At 41.9% G+C, this 22921-nt stretch overlaps 1 protein-coding gene across 2 annotated transcripts in view; it reads right to left on the reverse strand.

The window, feature by feature from the left end:
* Positions 1-5124: 5124 nt before the first annotated feature.
* The window catches only part of SRGAP1 (SLIT-ROBO Rho GTPase activating protein 1), a 306717-nt gene continuing 288920 nt past the window's right edge, over positions 5125-22921 (reverse strand). For both annotated transcript variants that reach the window (XM_055249639.2, XM_055249640.2), the window contains exons 19-22: positions 20042-20222; positions 18489-18623; positions 18012-18351; positions 5125-10642 (exon numbers count right to left, since the gene is read on the reverse strand). In XM_055249639.2, the coding sequence (XP_055105614.1) occupies positions 10265-10642; positions 18012-18351; positions 18489-18623; positions 20042-20222 (1034 nt within the window). In that variant the 3' untranslated portion in view covers positions 5125-10264. The remainder of the gene's footprint in view (positions 10643-18011; positions 18352-18488; positions 18624-20041; positions 20223-22921) is intronic.

The raw sequence follows: 22921 nt of genomic DNA on the forward strand, positions 1-22921 counted from the left end.
TTTTTAAATCATACCAGGAAGTATACTCCATGAGACCAGGAGCCCTGTGTGTCTCATTCACAGCTAGATCCCCGGAAGGGAGCCTGATTTAATGAAAGTAAAATGTAACAGAACAATTAATGCCAGCTGGGAGGTGTGGGGAACGCTTCATGAAGGAGGTAACCATTTTGTTGGGTTTGGAATGATGAATATAATTTCAACAGGCAGTTGTCAGGATGAAGTAGGGGACATTTTAGGCTGAGGAATGACATGAAGTATATGCGGAGGGAGCACGCAGCATCGCATTTTCAAAGAAAGGTAGCTTGCTATGGCTGAAACTGAAGGTTCCAAAGAGGAGGTGGTGAGCAGGAAGGCTGAAATGGCAGGCTGAGGTCAAAGCGGCAGACATTGAATTCGTTTCGGTTCCACCTATTTGCTATTTAGTTAGTAATATGTTAGGCTTGAAGATACAAAGATGAATAAGACACAGTAGTATGCCGTCCTGCAGCAGTGGGGATTCACGTGTGGCTTTTGAGCAGGGTAATGACATGAGCATGTTATAGAGGTCAGAATGCATCAGTGGTTATGAGCATAGCCTCTAGCACCAGATGGCTTGGAATCAAATCCTGCTCTGTCACTATCTAGCTATGTGACCAGGGCAAGTGTTTAACTCCTGCGGCTTAATTTTCTTACGGATAAAGATGATGATAATAACTGTGGCTTTCTTGGCTTTCTTATGAGGGTTAACATTTGTAGCATGGAGTCTGGTACTCAATACATGTTGGCTATTAACATGCAACGTGTTGAGGAAAACAATGTCAGTACACGGTACATTTTCAATGATTGTTAGGTTTCTCATTTTGTTTTTAAGAAAGACGATTTATTGGCAGCAGTGTAGATAATCATTTCAAGGAGGAGACAATGGGCACAGCCACACCACCGTGGAAGCTACGGCAATCGTTGTGGCAAGGGGAATGGTGCACAGAATTAGGTTAGAGCAGAGATAGGAGCAGAACAGACTGGAGGATGTAGAGGGGCTGCAGAATATTTTTTGGAATGAAACAAAGTGGGTTTAATTTTTGGGTCTGTTGAGCTTAAGGTGCCTGAGGAAAATCTCTGTTTGCTGATGTTTAGCTGAAACAATAAAGAGTGATCTGAAGTTTAGGACACAGAGGTGAGTGAAAAAGAGATTTGTACTCTGGAAATGTGGGTGTGCACATTAATAAATGGCTAAGAATTTGCATTGAGCCTATCACTCACCTATGACACTGGTAAAGAAACAAATGACCATGTTTTATACTCGTGTACTGTTATGCACTGCTGGCAGGGATGCAAATTTGTACAACTTTGCTGGAAAACAGGTTGGCAGTATTTGTCATGAGCCTTACAGATAATTGCATCCTCTGATCCAGTGATTTCACTTTTTGGAGTCAATGCTAACTTTATGATCCAAACACAGACAATTATTATATACAGAGTTGCTCACCACAACATAACATTCAATTGAAAAAAAACAAAACCTTCAAACAGGCTCACTCAGTGATAGGAAAATGGTTAAATAATGATGTGTTCATATGCTAGAATATTATACAGCCATTAAAAAATCATGTTGACCGAGACTCCTAGTGTGAATTGCTATAAGGGAGAAAAACCCAATGTATATACAATTATATACAGAATATGAATTTGACTGTGCTAAAAAATAACATAATTTAAGGATTAGAAGACAATATACTAAGACGTTCATATTATTATTTCTGTTTGGGAAATGGAGGCATGGGTTGGTATTTATTGAAGTCTAGGGACTGAGTTTGACTTATGACTATATAATAGATTTTTGGCTTACTTAATTTCTTTTCCTTCTTTTCCTAATGCATCTGGTAATATTTAGTTACTAACAAACACAGTAACAATCTTTGGCTCACAGACCAAAATTCAAATGGCAATTTCTATTACAAATCTTGACCATATTTCTTTTTTTTTTTTGAGAAAGCATCTCACTCTTCCACCCAGGTTGGAGTGCAGTGGTGCAATCATAGCTCATTGCAGCCTCAAACATCTGGGCTCAAGCAATCTTCCTGCCTCAGCCTCCCAAGTACCTAGGACTACAGGCATGTACTACTATGTCTGGCTAATTTTTTTTTTTTTTTGGTAGAGATAGGATCTCACAAAAAAAATATAAAAATTCGTATTTTTTGTGTTGAGTTCATTGCCCAGGCTGGTTGAACTCCTGGCCTCAATTGATCCTCCTGCCTCGGCCTCTCAAAGTGCTGGGATTACAGGCATGAGACACCACTTTTTGTTTTTAATGGATGCAGTCCATCAAAGGCCCAGAACCTCAGACTTCATTTTTGAGTTAATGTCATGTCATTGTACAATTTTGAATGTGCCACTGGGCCACTGAAGATGTTTCCTTCTCTCCTGGCTTATTGACACAATCATCCACTTGCATTTTAGAGGGACATGATTTTTACACAAGGGGTTCCTTGGGTATGTCAAAGACAGAAGATTAGAACAATACACCATCATTGAGAGGGTAATTCATCAAAAGTCCTAACTTCAGCTGCACAGCCAAGCATCTAAAAGAAACCCAGTGACCCTTGGAAGCACCCCTGATAGAGAGCTGTTGGGCGAGAAGGATCCATCCATAAGTCGCCAGAATTGGATCGCAAATATCCTAGAGCTGACGATCTCTTGGATCATGCTGTCATAACTGCCTTCAAGATGTTAATACTGAACAAGGCATGTTGTTTCAGGACTGCAGAAGCAATCTCTCTTCCCAACCCCTCCCCACCCTCCCACCCACACACGTGCACATGCACATGCACACAAGCACATGTTTTGATATCCAGCCCAGTCCCATTTCTCTTGCTGAGACTGACCTTGATAGAAAAACTATTTTGTTTTTATTTTTTTATAATAGAAGGCAAGTTTTCTATTTACTATGTAGAAACAGATAAAAGGCTACTGAAAAAGTGATGAACTTCACCGTGATGATTAAGTGAGCAAAAATATTTATACTAAAGTTTAAATACTTATTTGCTTATACTATAGTATAAGTAAGCCAAAAATTGATTATCTGGTCTTAATTCAAATTCATTTACTAAACTTCAATAAATTACCAACCCATGCCTCAGTTTCCCAATATTTTCCAGGGCTATATGGCCTGTGGGTAGAATTTACCATCATTCTGTGCTTTTAAGACCTTTTTGACATTCGAGGTCAAACTTGGGGAATTTTCCTTTTTAGGAGTCCCAACTACTCAAGGCAGAAGCCAGCAAACACCCTTGCCCTGCCTTTCTAAGATTCTTACAGGGTGCAGGCATATGAACTGTGGGAATTGACGACCAGTCACACCCTGTTGGGACTCTGGTTTGGGAGTGAGAGATGGGGAGGCAGGTGCAATTTTCTCAACAGGAGATGGTCGTGGTAGGCTGAGGAGCTTAGATTTGAGGGCAGCAGGATGGTGGAGTCTTTCCTGGAACAACTCTACAGACTGATTTGGGCATTTGTTCCTGGTGGGCTAGCCTCTAAATCCAACTCTCTGGTCCTAAAGTAGGCATTGAAGAAAAAGCATCCAGCATCAGGTAAGAGAACATGACTTGATAAGCATCAAGTAAAGCTTCAACCAGTTTCAGTGTCATCTATGAATATTTCCAGCCTCCATATCAGACAGTGCTTTTTTGGCAAGAAAGAAAAGTATCCTTGCCTTTGAGTAGGCCTTCCGGCCAACGGCTTAGTTCAACATTATTCTGTCATAGTTTGGGAAAACAATTCCTTTGACAGGTGGGTCCCCCACCCCCCATTCATTTCTCCATGTTTAAAGATATCTGCATATACTACCCAAAGTTTAATCAGGAAATACTAAAATAAATATAATATTGAGCATATTCATGTAATGGAATTCTATATAGCAGTACAAATGGAAAAACCACTATTTTACTAACAATGACGACTCTTACAAACATAAATTTCAACAAAAGGAGCCAGACACAAAATCTACATACTGTATGAACTCATTTATAGAAAGCTAAGATGACAGGCAAAACTACACTATGGTGTGATTAGTCAGGATACTGATACATTCACAGAGGCATGAGCACAGTAGCTTCTGGAATGCTGATAATGTGCTATTGCTTAAACTGGGTGGTGGATACATCATCAGTGTGTCAGCTCGTGAGAACTGTTACACTAATGATTTGCACACTTTTCTGTTAGTATTTTGCACTTTAATAAGTGTTTTTCCTTGATTTGCCTGTCATCTTTTAAACTTTATATCTTATCAATATTCAATCTTGCACAACTTACATTGTTTTACAAAGCTATCTACTACATATTGCTAGACCTCGAGTTATCTTTTTTTTATATTTAAAGAAAAATACCTGGCCAGATGCAATGGCTCACACCTGTAATCCCAGCACTTGGGAGGCTGAGGCGGGTAGATCACTTTAGGTCAGGAGTTTGAGACCAGCCAGGCCAACAGGGTGAAACCCCGTCTCCACTAAAAATACGAAAAGTAGCTGGGTGTGGTGGCGGGTGCCTGTAATTACAGCTACTTAGGAGGTTGAGGCAGGAGAATCGCTTGAATCTGGGAGGGGGAGGTTGCAGTGAGCTGAGATTGCGCCACAGCACTACAGCCTGGGTGACACAGAGATTCGTCTCAAAAAAAAAAAAAAAAAAAAAAAAAAAAAAAAAAAAAAAAAAAAATACCAATACACGGGGAGTTCTAAGCACAGAAAAATAACCTAAGGATTATTTTTCAATTTATTCAAATGAAGCCAAAGATGGGCTTGCCATGGTTAACTAGAGTCTTTCTCAAAAGAAAGATTTCAATCTGGTGTATGTTTAGGAGGCTTGTACACTCTCAGCTTCTCAGTTAAGTCTCTCCCAAGCCTCTTTTCTCTGACTACACATTGAGCCTCCAAACCATGACTGAAAAACCACAGCTTCATGGGCAGGGCCCTGTGCAGGACACCCTATTTCCGAAAGAAGAATAAATGAAAGTGAGATAAAAAAATATTTTAAAGGTAAAAGTTTCACATTATATAATGCAAGCTAGCTGTCAGGGAGAAAGTAGTGATGAGAGAAAGGAAAGGAACAAAGACACCACAGAGATGCACATCAAACTGGAAGCAGACAAAGGCAGCCAGAACTATCTTATTTATTATAAAGATACACTGTGAAGAACAAACCTGACTGTATACTGAAGCCTGTAATGGTACATGCCAAAATGTACAGTACTATACATAAAAGTGCATTGTCACAACAGATTAACAGAACATTTTTTTCTTTCCAGACTGTAAAAGCATCCCCCTTTATTTTCACCTCAGAGAGGAGGGAATGAAATGGTGAGAGGCAGTACAGAGCACGGGCAGGTGCGATGCTGTCAGCAGCACATGAGCGGGGGACGGATGCGGTGGGATGGGAGGACACGGGTGAGAAAGGCACAATCACGTCTACAAGGAAAACGAGACAGTCTGAGGACCGACAGGGATGTGAGATGGGACACTACTGAGCACCGAGGCACAGGAAGGCGGGGATGGAGAAGGTGGGGGACAGGGAGGAAGCTTCAAAACACTCGATTGGGCAGCAGGAATTAGGAGGAGGAGGTGGGGGTGGGGCACAGAGCGGGGCAACGGTACAAGAGCAAGGCTAAAACTCCTCTAAAATAGAAAGGCACTTTCACATGTACATACTACAGATGTACATTGACACAATTAGGTAACAGTCACAAGCAGGAAGCTACCAGTACTGCAGTTGATCCAACCGACAGGAAAGGACAATACTGATTTAATTACGGGGGCAGCAGTTACCCTTCAGTACGTAGGTAAACAGCAGTCTCTCCTGTTACACAGCCACTTACTATACTTTAAATATCTATAATAACCATCACACTACACACTGAACTTGGATGAATGCTCTAAGGGGGGGCATTCACAAATGCACAGTTCATATATTTTCTTTTACTAAAGTTTCTAAGATAAGCATTATGGAACCCAGTACAATTATTTAAACATACAAAATTCCCTACATAATTTAAAGACACAGGTATCCATCTCGATTATACCACATAGACTTTTTTTTTTTTTTTTAAGAAAGTATACTAGGGTAAGTGAAAGCTCAAATTCCAGTTTGCTTTATGGATCTGACAAAACTTCGCCAAAGTCACCCTGCACCAAGCCTGACTCTCCAACCCAGCTGGAGCTTGTGTTCTCAGCTTGGGAGGTGGGTGGCAGGTGGTCTGGAGTAGGGAACTCTATTTACGCATGAGTAGAGACTTCTAAGCTGCTCTGTGTCTCAGGGATTCTGTGGTGGATAATCGAAAACAAGACTGAGTCCCAAGCACATTTCCTGCACAAAAAATGGCCCCTCACTGCTGTGGTCAGGAATCAATGAGCATCATCCCAAATTTGAATCCTCTAACCCCCCGTCAAGAGACACATAGGCTCTTTAACTTTGGATTTCCAAGGCTGATCAGATGAAAGTTGCTTCAGTTTGTAGATTCCAGAGGCTATGTCATTCCTAAATGTTAAGGACACAACTACCAACCCACCCCTCTTTTCCTTTTCTTTGATTAGATTACAACCCCCCCCTTTTTTGGTGAGGGGGGGATAGCAAAAGTTAGAAAACCCTTAACTGATACAATTTGACTCTTGGAGTGCTATATCCACTGATAACTGTTCACTATCATTGCAGTAGATTGTGGGACCCTGCTATAAATTATTCTACAGGTGGCTCAAGGAGCAGCAAAGCCAGATTATGTTGTACGAAGATGTGCAAAGCTGTTGAATGGTGTTGACCCTGAATGTGAACATGGAGCTCTACAAAGCGCCACTCAGCAGGTTCAAACAGTTCACATAACGCCCATTAGAAAATGTGTACTAAGTACCTTTCTCGATCTCCCCAAATCCACTCCCCAAACCCCAACCCAGTCCAAAAGGCTGACTTGGTGAATCTCCTTCAGTGAGTTCTATGGATCGGATGTGAACAGTTATATCAGCTGAGAACACATATTCTTGTGTAAGTGGAGTCAGGTAATCTTTGTAGAGCCATCATTTACCCACCATCAAAATGCCCCCCTCCCCAAATTGCACATGAAGCCTGATAAGCTCCTTGAAACTGGGGGCAGAACACCTCAAGGCCTCATTTTCCTTCTTCTCTCATTTCCCTATGTCTTCCCACCTCCCCTGTGTGCTGCCTCTGTGGCTATAAAGAAGGGCTGTGAACCTTCTCAGCTGCAGTGGCTTTTAATGAGCTTTACTGAGCATGATACTGGATTCTTTGTGAAGTGGCCACCTTGTCTTATCTCTGGAATCTGAAGACATTTAATAAACCAAGTAAGAAGAGGTGAGTCTTTACTGAGTCCTCACTCACTCTGAGGTCATACCCTTCATTTGGAATTGAAAAAAAAAAAGTCTCAAGGTGACAATAGGAGTATAGGGAAATAAGATGGAGACAGGTAAAGTGAGTGATGGGAGAGTATTAGGAGCTGTTTCCTGAAAGAAGGCACAGCCTGTGAGGCACTGCAGCAGCACGACTCCTGCCGGCCAAGACAGCAAAGTCCTGATGGGGAGCACAGAAAGGCAATCCTCATTCCACCACAGGTGGACACCTCAGAGAGAGGAGCCGCTGGGGAGGATGACCAGATAGAAGGCTGAATAAATGAACAGGCAGGAGGAAGATCTGAAAAGCTAAGGCTGAAGCTCAGAAAACACATTGAAAAAAAATAAATTCAAAGACACCTCTGGCCCTTTGATGCCCTCTGTTAACATCTTACTCTTTCATTAAACAAGGAATATGGTTTTTAAGAATTCTTACTATTTTAAAGAAGTGGCGGAATGGCCGGGCATGGTGGCTCACATCTGTAATCCCAGCATTTTGGGAGGCTGAGGCTGGTGGGTCACCTGAGGTCAGGAGTTTGAGACCAGCCTGGCCAACATGGTGAAACCCCATCTCTACTAAAAATACAAAAATTAGCTGGGCGTGGTGGTGGCACCTGTAATCCCAGCTACTCAGGAGAATTGCTTGAACCCAGGAGATGGAGGTTGCAGGGAGCCGAGATTGCACCGCTGTACTCTGGCCTGGGCAACAGAGCAAGACTCCAACTCAAAAAAAAAAAAAAAAAAAAAAGTGGGGAATTATTTTGGAAAGTTTAAATTCCTAAGGAATTTGTGAGGATTGTTTAAAAGGGCTAGTGCTATTCAAAGCTCAGTCTTGGCTGGATCTCCACGGTGTCCAAGGGTGCTGAAGGACCCCAAAAGCTCAGAAGAAACGGGGAGGGGCTGGACAAGGTGCTGTCCTGGGCTTCTTTTTCAAAATGGGCAAAAAGTATGGCTATGAAATTTGGGGGTTTAAAAGTTTACCATACCTAGAAATACATGGGAAAAAAATCACTATTCATTTGTGAAATTAGGCCACAGGCAAGCAATCAGCAGTGTGACTTTGAAAGGTAACAATAGCTCATCAATTTAATCTCTTCCTGCAATAGAATGACTAGACTGAGAAACTGAGGTAGAGATCAAAGTAAAGATCTTGATTTTAGTACAGATCCCAATTCTTTTCTGCACGTTGCATGCACCAGTGGGCTGATGAAGTAAAATCTACACTGTGTAGCTCTTAGATGGGCGTGCAATTGGCTGCCAGTTTGAAATGAAACCAAGAAGGAAATTAATGGTGGGCCAGAGGGATTAGTTCTGGGAATCCATTTTTCTCAACAACAACAACAACAAAAATCTTTATCAGTAACTTCAATGATAGAGTAGATGAAATGCTCATAGGTCTATAGGTGATATCAGCTGCTGCTGGTAGGAGAATGGAAATCAAAGCAAATTTTCTTAAGATAAGGGGAAAATGTAGCATAAATATAGGCTTAAAAAACTGACTGTGTGCTAGGATGCCAGAGAAAGAGGGTCTCCAATTGAGAGTTCAGCTGACAATGGGAGTTATGTAGAAACCACATACAAAAACAAAATAGGGAAAAGGGACAAAGAAAAAGAAGTTGTGGTTGTGAGGTACACAATTGGGTGAGAACCACAAGGTCACGTTCTGCTGATGGCCCTGTGTAGCTCTTACTCAGGTACCAGGGCCAGTTCAGGGTTGGCTCAAAGACAAATGGAGAGGACAGTTGGGATTTCAAATTTATGATCATCAGGCCTTTGTAGCATTTTTTTTTTTTTTGAAGAGACAGGGTCTCACCCTATGCTGCCCAGGCTGGACTCGAACTACTAGGCCTAAAGCCATCCTCCTGTGTAAACCACCTGAGTAGCTGGGACTACAGGTGTGCACTGCCATGCCTGGGCTTTGTAGCATGTTTAAAGGAACCTAGGTGATTTAGTCAAAAGAGAACACTGCATGAACCAAGGCCTCAGGTGCTTCTTGCTGCCTTCATTTCCACAGAGGAGAACACAGGGATTTGGAGGAGATAGAAACATTTTCTAGGCAGTTATTGAACAATGGATCTTCGGAGGAGTTCGTGGAGTAGTGGAACCAGAAAGTCTTTAAAATTAAACCCTTCTAATCATTTCTAAGTGTAGGGGAGGGACTTGGAAATCTTCAGGGCCTAATCATGCTCGCAAAAGGAGTGACATTAATAGCTTTGGAGATGATGTCTTCCTCTCCTTTCCCAGGTTAAGTTCAAGCAATAACAGCAGAGGTTCTACCTCCTTCCACCGAGTCTTTAAGCTGGACCCGGGGAAATAACTGTTAGGAAAGAGGCAAGCATCCAATCCACTCAAGCTGTGGGCTGACAGTCCCACTGGGATCGTCCCATGGAGACAACTGCAAGTCTTTTGCATGAGCTAAACCCCACTCCACATGGAATTGAAGGTGCTCATTGTCAGCTACCACGCAATGCCATTATCACCTTTCAGCCCAAGTGCCACAGACCAACACTGGCTATACTCCAATGAGGCGTGGAATTCAGGTTCTTCTGCCTTCAGGTCACCACCTTTCTGACTCACCTGGGCTAAATTAAACCTGAAGCTCTGTACAATGTGGAGAGCAGTGTTGCCTTCATTACAAGTGGTGCAGCATCGGATTTTCAAGTAAGTCTAAGTGTTTCTATTGTCCTTAAAATGACATATGTCCAGTTATTTAAAAAAATTACAAAATACAAATGCCCGTGTTAATTTAGCTAGTCTCAGACATTACATTCGACAACATAGAAAAGCCAAAAGATCTCCAGTTATAAGCACAAAACTAAGGAAAGTTATGGATCAGTGACTTTTGTCACTAATCCGTTTTCTTTTTTAAGTCGCCTCCCTTTATGGCCTTGCTTGGCTGGTTTTTACATTGTGCAAGACTTGTCTGTTGGACCCTGGGGAGGTGGGGCAGGTCCTACGGTAGGATTTGTTTTTGGAAGAACGGCAGGTTTTGGCCTAAGGGCTGGAGGCTTCAGCTGCACGCCCATTCTGGGTGCCACCATAGGCTTGAAAGTACTCATTGTGTCACTGGAGGAGCTCGTGCTACGTCGAATCTGAGGCTCAGAGCTCCTGAGGGCAACGTTGTGCAAAGGGCTGAGAGATTCCGTGGAAGTGGCAGGGGTGGGAGAGTTTTTCACTTGCTCCAGGGTATCCAGCACCACATCAGGGGCATGCTTTGCTGTGCTCTGTCTCTCCAGTTCTCGGAGTTCATTCAAAGCTGTGTTCATCGTTTCTTCAATATCCTATTGAAGAAAAATCAGAAAGAGAGAAAGCACAGACTAATAACGAATACTAATGTATAGAAACCCAGACACTTAATTTCAAAAGTAAACGGCCCAGCAGAGTATGAATATCTTTGACTCCATAGTCTGCAGAATATATAAACATAATGCCATCTCACACAATCACCATTTTGATTCTTGATTCAGGAAACTGAGATATAATGGCTCATGGAGCCATGTCTCAAACATTGGCCTTCCTAAGGCCCTAGGGTAGCCTTCTAATGGTCTCTGCCTTGCATGCTGACTTAAAAAAAAATTTTTTTTGAGGCAGGCTCTCACTCTGTTAGCCAGGCAGAGTGCAGTGGTGTGAATCGGCTCACTACGGCCTCGACCTCCTGGCCTCATATGATCCTCCCACCTCCTGAGTAGCTGGGACCACAGGTGTGTGCTACCACACCTGGCTAATATTTACATTTTTTGTAGAGATGGGGTCTTGCTAGTTGCCCAGGTTGGTGTTGAACTCCTGGGCTCAAGTAAGCCTCCTGCCTCTGCCTCCTAAAGTGCTGGGATTATAGGTGTAGGCTGCCACATCTGCAGGCTGACTTATTAATACAGAATTCTATTTCAACTTATGATAAAAGTTTATGAAAACTTTTGACAAAAAGTTTTTCAACTTTTCCCCCCCACCAAGATGGAGTCTTGCTCTGTCACCCAGGCTGGAGTGCAGTGACATGATCTCGGCTCACTGCAACCTCTGCCTCCCGGGTTCAAACAATTCTCCTGCCTCAGCCTCCCAAGTAGCTGGGATTACAGGCCCACACCACCACGCCCGGCTAATTTTTGTATTTTTAGTAAAGACAGGGTTTCACCATGTTGGCCAGGCTGGTCTTGAACTCCTGACCTCATGATCTGCCTGCCTTGGACTCCCAAAGTGCTGGGATTACAGGCATGAGCCACCATGCCAGGCCAAGTTTTTCAACTTTTATGATAGAAGTTTAAATTTAGATACTGCAATAATTTCTCAAGAAATAAATATAACAGAAATAAAAAATCTGGCTTCATTCATTCATTCAACAAATTTTTGAGCACTTATTACACACATGGCTAATTCCAAGAAGTTCTTTGAAATTCAGTTTAAGTCTTCCTCTGATACAATTTTCCAGTGGATCTCAATGAAAGTGGTACTGTCTCCTACAGGGCATTTTTGTAATATGGTGTATGTGTGTGATTTTAAATGTCACAATAACAAGGTTGCATTATTGGCAGTTGATGGGCAGGGTCAGACATATTAGGTATCTTGCCTTGGTGAGTTTACATGCAGTGAATTTTCCTGCACCTTGTTCAACTTTTTAATGTCCTCCAGACATTTATATAGGTGAAAATTCTCTTCTTAAGAACCTGAGTCTAGAACCTCTTTTTCTAATATATAAACATAAAATAATTTTTGGATGGTGTTAAATTTTTTAGGAATGTTATTGTTTTAGGAAAGTTATTTTTTGTTTTGATTGGAACAGTATGACCAAGGGTTGTGCGCCATTTTGGAGAAATATTATCACTAATGGAAGCTCTTTTCATGGAATTTGAGTTAACCCAATTAACTGAATACTCCCATATCAACATGAAGTTTTAATTATTGCATTTATGGAAACTCTACCATGTAGGTGAAAGCATCACTACCTCATTTGTCTTCTAGTGTAGTCAATAATTAACTGAAATACATTTAATTGTGTTAATATCAATTTCCCTTTATTTTTATTTTATATTCTATTTAGAGCTTTATATATATTTTTTCAAAATATATATATCAATCAATTTATAGCCAGGCGTGGTGGCACACGCCCAGCTACTCTCAAGGCTGAGGCAGGAGAATTGCTTGAACCCAGGAGATGGAGGTTGCAATGAGCCGAGATGGTGCCGCTTCACTCTAGCCTGGGTGACAGAGTGAGACTCCATCTCCCCCCCCCCCAAAAAAAAAAAAAAAAAAGTCAATTTATTTCAGATAGTAAAAGGGGGGAAGTTACAATAAATTTGTTTCAAAAAGGTGGAGTGTGTAGATAAGCAAAATGTGGTATATACATACAAAAAAATGTAAATTATAAAAACTTCCCTTAAAGAGAAATAAGTCCTACTGCGTGCTACAGCATGTGTAAACCTTGAGGACATTACACTAAATGAAATGAGCCAGTCACAAAAAATACAAATACTGTATGATTGCACTTATATGCGGTATCTAAAGGAGTCCAATTCATAGAATCAAAAAGTAGAATGGTGGTTGTCAGGGACTGGAGGAGGGTGAAATGGGAGCTGTTTAATGTGTACAGAGTTTTGGTTTTGCGAGACGAACACATTCTGGAGAGATGTTTCACAACAATGTGAATATACCTTTCTGAACTATACATTTAAAAATGGTTAAGATTGTCAATTTTATTATTATTTTATATATATATATATATATATATATAATTTTTTTAAGCACAATTAAGAAAGAAAAAGGCAGAGTGTTGTGTGAGATGGTAGAGAACCACTGCCCTGGTGCCTGAAATGTCTCTTCCCGACATATTCCCAGGGCTTCTCCCACTCATCTGGAGCACACCCCTCATGGCACGGTTTAATGGTAACTGATTTCCCTATTCATTTCTGCGACTAGATTGAATGTGAGCACTTTCACATTGGAGACTGTGATTTAATATCAGGATCTTAGATTATTCATTTAGCAAATCTTTATTGAGCATTTACTGTATGCCAGGTCTCACACTAGGTTTTATGCAAACAAAATTGCTTTTCGCTTCCGCAAGATATCACCCTGGTCCATTACATTGATGACATTATGCTGACTGGATCTAGTGAGCAAGAAGTAGCAAACACATTGGACTTATTGGTAAGACATTTGTGTGCTAGAGGATGGGAAATAAATCTGACTAAAATTCAGGGATCTTTGACCTCAGTAACATTTCTAGAGGTCTAGTGGTGTGGGGCCTATCAAGATATTCCTTCTAAGGTGAAGGATAAGTTGCTGCATTTGGCCCCTCCTGCAAACAAGAAAGAGGCACAACACCTAGTGGGCCCATTTGGATTTTGGAGGCAACACGTTCCTCTTTTGGGTGTGTTACTCTGGCCCATTTATCGAGTGACTCAAAAGGCTGCCAGTTTTGAGTGGTGTACAGAACAGGAGAAGGCTCTGCAACAGGTCCAGGCTGCTGTGCAAGCTGCTCTGCCACTTGGGCCATATGACCCAGCAGATCCAATGGTGCTTGAGGTGTCAGTGGCAGATAGGGATGCTGTTTAGAGCCTTTGGCAGGCCCCCATAGGTGAATCACAGTGGAGGCCTCTAGGATTTTGGAGCAAGGCCCTGCCTTCTTCTGCAGATAACTGATCTCCTTTTCTTTTTGAGATGGAGTCTCTCTCTGTCACCCAGGCTGGAGTGCAGTGGCGCAATCTCGGCTCACTACAACCTACACCTCCCTGGTTCAAACGATTCTTCTGCCTCAACCTCCCGAGTAGTTGGGACTACAGCTGCCTGCCACCACACATGGCTAATTTTTGCATTTTTAGTAGAGATGGGGTTTCACCATATTGGTCAGGCTGGTCTTGAACTCCTGACCTCGTGATCTACCCACCATGGCTTCCCAAAGTGCTGGGATTATAGGCATGAGCCACTGTGCCTGGCCAACTACTCTCCTTTTGAGAGACAGCTCTTGGCCTGTTACTGGGCTTTAGTGGAAACTGAACATTTGACTATGGGTCATCAAGTCACCATGCAACCTGAACTGCCTATCATGAACTGGGTGCTTTCTGACACATCTAGCCATAAAGCGGGTCGTGCACAGCAGCATTCCATCATCAAATGGAAGTGGTATATACGTGATCGAGCTCAAGCAACTCCTGAAGGCATAAGTTACATGAGGAAGTGGCTCAACTGCCCAGGGTCTCTACTGTCTCCCGCAGTCTGCACTGATGGCCTCATGGGGAGCTCCCTATGATCAGTTGACAGAGGAAGAGAAGACTAGGGCCTGGTTCACAGACGGTTCTGCATGATATGCAGGCACCACCCGAAAGCAGACAGCTGCAGCACTACAACCCCTTTCTAGGACATCCCTGAAGGACAGTGGTGAAGGGAATCTTTCCCAGTGGGCAGAACTTCGAGCAGTGCACCTGGCTGTGTACTTTGCATGGAAGGAGGAATGGCCAGATGTGTGATTATATACTGATTCGTGGACTGTAGCCAATGGTTTGGCTGGATGGTCAGGGGCTTAGAAGAAGTATGATTGAAAAATTGGTGACAAAGAAATTTGTGGAAGAGGTATGTAGATGGACCTAAGTGGACAAAAACTGTGAAGATATTTGTATCCCATGTGAGTGCTCACCAATGGGTGACCTCAGCAGAGGAGGATTTTGATAACCAAGTGGATAGGATGAGCCATTCTGTGGACACCATTCAGCCTCTTTCCCCAGCCACCCCTGTCATTGCTCAATGGGCCCATGAACAAAGTGGCCATAGTGGCAGGGATGGAGGTTACTCATGGGCTCAGCAACATGGACTTCCACTCACCAAGGCTGACCTGGCTATGGCCACTGCTTAGTGCTCAATTTGCCAGCAGCAGAAGCCAACACAGCCCTTGATATGGCACCATTCCTCGGGGTGATCAGCCAGCTACCTAGTGGCAGGTTGATTATACTGGACCTCTTCCATCATGAAAAGGGCAGAGGTTTGTCCTCACTGGAATAGACAGTTACTCTGGATATGGGTTTGCCTATCCTGCACGCAATGCTTCTGCCAAGACTACCATCTGTGACTCATGGAATGCCTTATCCACCATGATGGTATTCCACACAGCATTGCCTCTGACCAAGGCACTTACTTTACGGCTAAAGAAGAGTGGCAGTGGGCTCATGCTCATGGAATTCATGGGTCTTATCATGCTTCCTATCATCCTGAAGCAGCTTGCTTGACAGAATGGTGGATTGGTCTTGTGATGTCACAACTGCAACGCCAACTACGTGACAATACTTTGCAGGGCTGGGGCAAAGTCCCCCAGAAGGCTGTGTATGCTCTGAATCAGTGTCCAATATATGGTGCGGTTTCTCCCATAGCCAGGATTCATGGGTCCAGGAATCAAGAGGTGGAAGTGGAAGTGGCACCACTCATCATTATCCCTAGTGACCCGCTAGCAACATTTTTACTTCCTATTCCCACGACATTATGTTCTGCTGGCCTAGAGGTCTCAGTTCCAGAGGGAGGAACGTGCCACCAGGAGACATGACAACAATCCCATTAAGTTAAGATTGCCACCTGGACACTTTGGGCTCCTCCTACCTTTAAGGCAACAGACTAAAAAGGGAGTTACAGTGTTGGCTCAGGTGACTGACTCAGACTATCAAGATGAAATCAGTCGACTACTCCACAATGCAGGTAAAAAAGAGTGTGCATGGAATACAGGAGATCCATTAGGGCATCTCTTAGTATTACCACACTCTGTGATTAAGGTCAATGGGAAACTACAATAGCCCAATCCAGGCAGGACTACAAATGGCCCAGACCCTTCAGGGATGAAGGTTTGGGTCACTCCGCCAGGAAAACAACAACAACAACAACAACAACAACAACAACAAAAACACGACCTGCTGAGGTGCTTGCTGAAGGCAAAGGGAATACAGAATGGGTAGTAGAAGGTAGTCATCAATACCAGCTATGACCACGTGGAAACAGGGACTGTAATTGTCATAAGTATTTCCTCCTCCCTTCGTTAAAAACATGTTTGTGCATGTATACACTTGTACTAGGAAAATATCTTCATTTTATTTCCTTTTTCCTTTAGCATGTGACATAAGATTATATTGACTTCCTATCAGCATTTAAGTATTGCTAACTTTATGTAATAGCATTTGGGTTGGGGATTGGTGCGTTTCCGGTTATAGGAAAGGACAGTTGTATTATGTTAGGCGTAATTATGACGTTATTGTTTTTATTTGAAAATTATGTACGATCTCAGGAGATGTTTATGGGTTCAAGTTGATAAGGGGTAGACTTGTGATGGTTAATACTGAGTGTCAACTTGATTGGATTGAAGGATGCAAAGTGTTACTCCTGGGTGTGTCTGTGAGGGGGTTGTCAGAGGAAATTAACATTTGAGTCAGTGGGCTGGGGAAGGCAGACCCACCCTTAATCTGGATGGGCACCATCTAATTAACTGCCAGTGAATATAAAACAGGCAGAAAAACATGAAAAGATTAGACTGGCCTAGCCTCCCAGCCTACATCTTCCTCCCGTGCTGTATGCTTCCTGCCCTTGAACATTGGACTCCAAGTTCTTCAGTTTTGGAACTTGGACTGGCTCTCCTTGCTCCTCAGCCTGCAGACGGCCTATTGTGGGACTCTGTGATCGTGTGAGTTAATACTTAATAAACTCCCCTTTATATGTATATATATTCCATTAATTCTGTCCCTCTAGAGAATCCTAATACACCTAGCTAATTAAAAAAATTTTTTTTTAGACATGGGATTTTGCTATATTGACCAGGCTTGTCTCAAACTCCTGACCTCAAGCAATCTTCTTGCCTCAGCCTCCTAAAGTGTTGGGATTACAGGTGTAAGCCACCCACCAGGCCTACAAACATATTTTCTCATGGCCTGTGCTGTGAAAAGAGCCAGAACCAGAAGGAAAAATGGTAGAATGATGGGCGAATTTATTAGTATTGTTTCCCTTTGACTTGGTCAATTTTAGTCATTAGAAGAAAACTACACAGCCCCTCTCTGCAGTCACTGTGGGGAAGCAAAGACCTGAATGTGTTCGGAGGTACACAGGATCCAGACTCGTTCTTCAAATGTCTATCTATTATTGATCACATTATTTATTAGGTCTCATCTTTTCTAAGTTGAAAGTGCCATCTTTATCATATACAGTAGGGGTTTGTACTATCTGTGGCTTCAGGCATCCACTGGGGATCTTGAAACATATGCCCTGCAGATAAGGAGGGACTACTGTTTTAAGGTTTTTCTGTTTCTGGGCTCTCCATTCTGTTTCATCCATCTGTCTGTTTTACGAGCTTTACAATGCATTTAGGATCTGGTAGGGCCACTGCTTCCCCATTCTTCTTTTTCAAAGTTTTTCTGGCTATTCACAATGATAGGTTTGAATGTCCTGGGTCCTACATTTTTGTCATGTTTCTGTTTAAATCCCTATGAACCTTTGGGCCCTTCCAGTAACAAATTGTTCAAAAAAGACTCACAGTCAGGGCCTAAGTTAAAGAATGAGCTGGTTTTGTTTCTGTTTTCTTTAGTTGGTTCTATACAGAAATATAAAGTAAATAAAGTAAAGTAAAGTAAATCTTTCACACCTCCTACATCACACTTAGTTACTTAAAATGCAATTATGTAATTAAAAGCATCGTACCTGAGCAATTGTCTCTGGGTCCAGTGGCTTGTGGTCATTGAAGCCCGTGTATTGCCCTGATGACGTGGACCTTCTAATGGGAGGACTGTCGATCTTCTTGAGGGAGTCGTGCCGGCTAATGTTGGTCAGGCTGCCATGGCCAGGCCTGCGCCTCCGCTCAGGACTGTCATTGTTGAGGCCACGGTTCTGCAGCAGGCCCCGGGGATGACTGGCAAGGCTCGGGGATCCCAGGTCAACTGAGGAGTTAGAAAGGGCATGTGGAGGGTGGAGCGGGCAATGGCCATCACTGGTCCTGCCAGGACGCCTTACTGGAGGGGGTGGCTCTCCTCTTTTTCGTTGCCTAGACATTCACAGAAACAGGGAGAAAACAGAAGAGCTTATCACACCGGGCAGTACTGCGAGGCTGAGGGTGCAGTGGCTCCTCATGGCCCCAGGAGGAATGGAGGCTTAGGGGCCTGATTCTCAGGCTCTACTTACCTGGCTAAATAGCCGTCAGGATGACGGTCTGTTGGGGAGTTCATGTCCTTGGATGAGGACTTGTCTTCCGTGACTGGCCCACTGCTGGCCTCACTGTCGGCTTTTTGGCTCAGAGTGTCTGAAAACGTATCATCCCTGAAACGGTAAGATGAGTGGAGACAAATTTACTAGATTTACAAATTTTACAAAATTTGCTAGATGAGTGGAGACAAAAATTTACGTAATAGCATTTATGTATGAATAGCATTATGTATGAAAGCCCTTCTTTTACTAAAACAACTTTTCATTATAAAAGCAATACAATTTCATTACAGGTACAACAGCAATTTCAGTTATACAAAAAAGACTGAAATAATCACCCATAATATAACATCCAGAGACAACTACTGTTAGAATTTTGAGAAATCTCCTCCTCCATCTTCTATTCTATGCCTGGGATACATTATCTGTGAGTGTGCACATACATATGTATGGCATTTATACTACAGTCACGTGTTGCTTAACAGCGAGGATGAGTTCTGAGAAGTGCGTTGTCAAGCAATCTCATCACTGTGGGGACATCATAGAGTGCACTTACACAGACCTAGATGGTAGAGCCTATTGCACACCTAGGCTACATGGTGGAGCCTATTGCTGCTAGGCTACAAACCTGCACAGCATGTTACTGTACTGAATGCTACAGACAGTTGTAACACAATGGTGTAAACAAGTATTTGTGTATCTAAACATATCTAAACATAGAAAAGGTACAGTAAAAATAGGATATTAAATGCTATGGGACCACCATCATATATGTGGTCCATTGATGCTCAAAATGTCATTGTGTGGTACACGACTGTACAGATATTTATGCAAATTTATTTTATATATGAATATATTTATATGTAGATATTTCAGATATATATGACGTGTCTGTATATACACACATTTCTTGGCTTCCGAGATACACATTTTAACATTTCTGAAATTAGGCTGAATCATTCAGCCACTGTATACCTTTTGTGTGCTATATTTGTCTTTTCCTTAAAAAGCTACTTTTGGACTACACATTATTTTGCAACCTGTTTCTTTCACTTAATATGTTATGACTATCTTCCCATGTCTTTAAATACTTTTCAAATTAGAGCTTTCTCCTCGGCAAAAAACAAAACAAAACAAAAAACAGCATAGCAATGATTCCCTCTGACTTTAGGTCCGTGTCTTTCCTCTGGGGAATCTGGAATTGAAACGGTAAACAGACATCAAGAGAAGAGCACCGCTGTTTTTGGAATTACCAATGTCACTTAGCTCTTAACGCCATTCTATGCATAGGTTATTTTTCTAACAATCTGAAAGCTTCAGAAGATGTCTCCCCTGAGTTCTTGCTCCAAACCTCCCGGGCCCTGACTTAGTTAGCAAAGAGCCACTGGCAAGGTAAGGAACTGTGCCTAGCTCTGAAGTTTTATGTCTGTAATCCCTTCTGCCCTTTTCTCACAAGACCAAGGTCAGTTTAAGAACAATGGCTGGAGTCCTCTACTGGGAACGCTCAGGCAATCAAAGTTGAGACTACTCACATATCCTGCACCACTATATACTGGTGAGGCACCAGCCCGTCAATCCCGTTGTGCCTGCCTTCCCACCAGTCCTCAGATGCACGGTGATACAGCAGCAGGGAGGCACCCTTCTTGAAGGATAGTTCTCTGGCGGACCGCCCAACATAGTCAAACTTGGCTATTGCTTCTATTGGCTCACATTCTACAATGAACACACCAGAAAACAGTGAGAAACAGGGTTGTTAGGAAGGCATGGTATCCTATCTGTGAGGGCTCTATGAGGCTTCAAATAATCAAGACCATTTTAATATCTAGACTGAACAGTCATCAACACATTATGAAGGCAGGAGAAAATAGAGGCTATTTAAAAAGATACCGAAAAACATTCTCTTGCCGTCATCAGTTTTTCAGGCAAAGAAAAACTGAACATTAGATTTTCATTTCCACAGCCTCTTACTAGAGATATAATGACAGTCAAAAAAATACTTTAAACTTTCCAATAGGATATATAAAATCTCTCCTTGCGTTGTAATATCCTCCACAATTGCTTCAATATGATTTTGACATTGATAGATGACACTGAGGGAATTTCCTTGTAACATGTTAATACCATTTATAACATGGAAAAAAATCACCATCTCAGAACATTAGGAAGTTTATGCTTTACCGGCTTATTTAAGGAAAAGTCAAGTAAAATCACAATAAATAGTGAATACATTTAATTTCCCCATGTGCCCTCTGGCACCATCAAATCTTCAAACTAACACTGACGGTCATCCCGATTTTTTTCTCTAGCATCAGTAACAAATTTTGGATCTTAACCATGAAACAAATATGCTTTACATTGCCCTCTGTCCAAATTAAAAAAATGGATTCAAAATTTTTATTTTTCTCGAGATCAAAAGATATTCAAGGGAATGATGGTGAGTGAAAAAAGCCAATCTCAAAAGATTGCATACCATACAATTCCATTGATACAGCATTCTTCAAATGACATAATTATAGAGATGGAGAATATAGTAGTGGTTGCCAGAGGCTGGGGATGGGAAGGTGATGGAGGGAAGTGGCCGTGGCTAAAAAGGGTAGCACAAGGGTTCCTTGTAATGGAACCGTTTGTTATCTTGACTATGGGTTGTGGTCACACAAAGCTATACATGTGATAAAACTGTACAGATCTAAGTAAACACACACACAAAGGAGTGCATGTAAAGCTGCTGAAACATTTATATAGTGAATGGTTTGTATCACTGTCAATTTCCTGCTTGTGAAATGATATTACAGTTTTGTAAGATATCACCATTGACAGAAACTGGCAGAAGGTATACGAGATCTCTCTGTATTGTTTTTTACAACAGCTTGTGAATCTACAATGATTTCAAAATAATAAGTTACAAAAAAAAGATATCAACTGCCAGGCTTACAATTGGAATTCAGTTCTGATCTAATTCTGACCACAAATATTGAAGGCAAACAGGAGGACAAACTCAGCAACCAAAGAGGTGTTTCCTTGTGATTTATCTTATTGCAAGAAGCTCCTCAATTTGAGGCCTTATGATCTTTGCTCCTCTCTCCCACAGATACCTCATCCTTAGCCTTGTAATCAACAAAGGTGAGTAAACTTCTCTTCAATAATAAACAGGACAAAAAGGGGCCAAGGCAAGGGGCATATGCTTATAGGAATATGCCTATGCAATGAACAATACATCATTTGCTAAAAACTGAGCATGTATTCATTTCCAAATACTCCAGAATATGTGTACACAGAAGAAATTAAAACCTGCCTATCTCGAAAATTGCCCAGGAAGTTGTCTTCTATTTGGTAGCAAACCTTCCCATTTAAAAGAGTTTATTTTTCCAAAATTTACTGCAATAGCCATTGTACTTGTAATATTGCATGAGAAATTCTTGGACAAACAGCTAGGCTTCTTTCTCATTTGATATATTCAAAATTCTCTGGGACATAGAAGGCAAAAGCATAAAAACCAACAAACATATTAAAAAGCTTAGGCTTCACCTTATTATATAAAGGCCCTGGTCAAATTTCAGCCAAACATTTTAAATAAAGACAAAAATACCCCTTCTTTTTGCTTTGGATAATTTTTTTTCTTTTAAATAGTGACAGGGTCTTGCTACATCGCCAAGGCTGGTCTCGAACTCCTGGGCAACATAGCAATCCTCCAGCCATGGCCTCCCAAAGTGCTGGGATTATAGGTGCCTGGCCTCTAGTGGATAATGTTTGAGGTGAATAATATTTTGTATCGCAGAACCACAACACTATAATCTGCACAGTAGGCTTCCCAACAAAGTAGTTGTAAGGATAATGTTTAAAACACCAGTTTAAATCTTTTAGTGGCTGGGCATGGTGGCTCTCGCCTGTAATACCAGCACTTTGGGAGGCCGAGGCAGGAAGATCACTGTGTTGCCCAGGAGTTCGAGACCAGTCTGGGCAACACAGTGAGACCTCATTTCTATATAAATAAATAAATAAATCCTTTAGCAATTGAACAAAACTTTTAGATTATATGTTAACACTCTGGTATTCCCCCAAATTATATTTTACCAAAACAATATAAATAGCAGCTTTATTAAACATCTATGTGTCTGCTTCATAGAGGAGGGACTATAACTTTACATTTAAAGGGAATGATCTCATTATAGTTTAAAACTTAAAGAATAAATCCTGGTTGACTTGAGATGACAAATACCCAAATATGTACCCCAGTTATTCCTATGAAAAAGAAATAAACACCCCATGGAAGAACGAAGACATGCTAGTTTTTGTCTTTTTGAGACAGGGTCTCATTTTGTCAGCCATGCCGGATATAGTAGCACAATCATTGCTCACTGTAACCCCAAACTCCTGGGCTCAAGTGATCCTCCCACCTTAACTTCCTAAGTAGC

This window comes from Symphalangus syndactylus, chromosome 17 (assembly GCF_028878055.3).
Source record: "Symphalangus syndactylus isolate Jambi chromosome 17, NHGRI_mSymSyn1-v2.1_pri, whole genome shotgun sequence".
NCBI classification, from domain to species: domain Eukaryota; kingdom Metazoa; phylum Chordata; class Mammalia; order Primates; family Hylobatidae; genus Symphalangus; species Symphalangus syndactylus.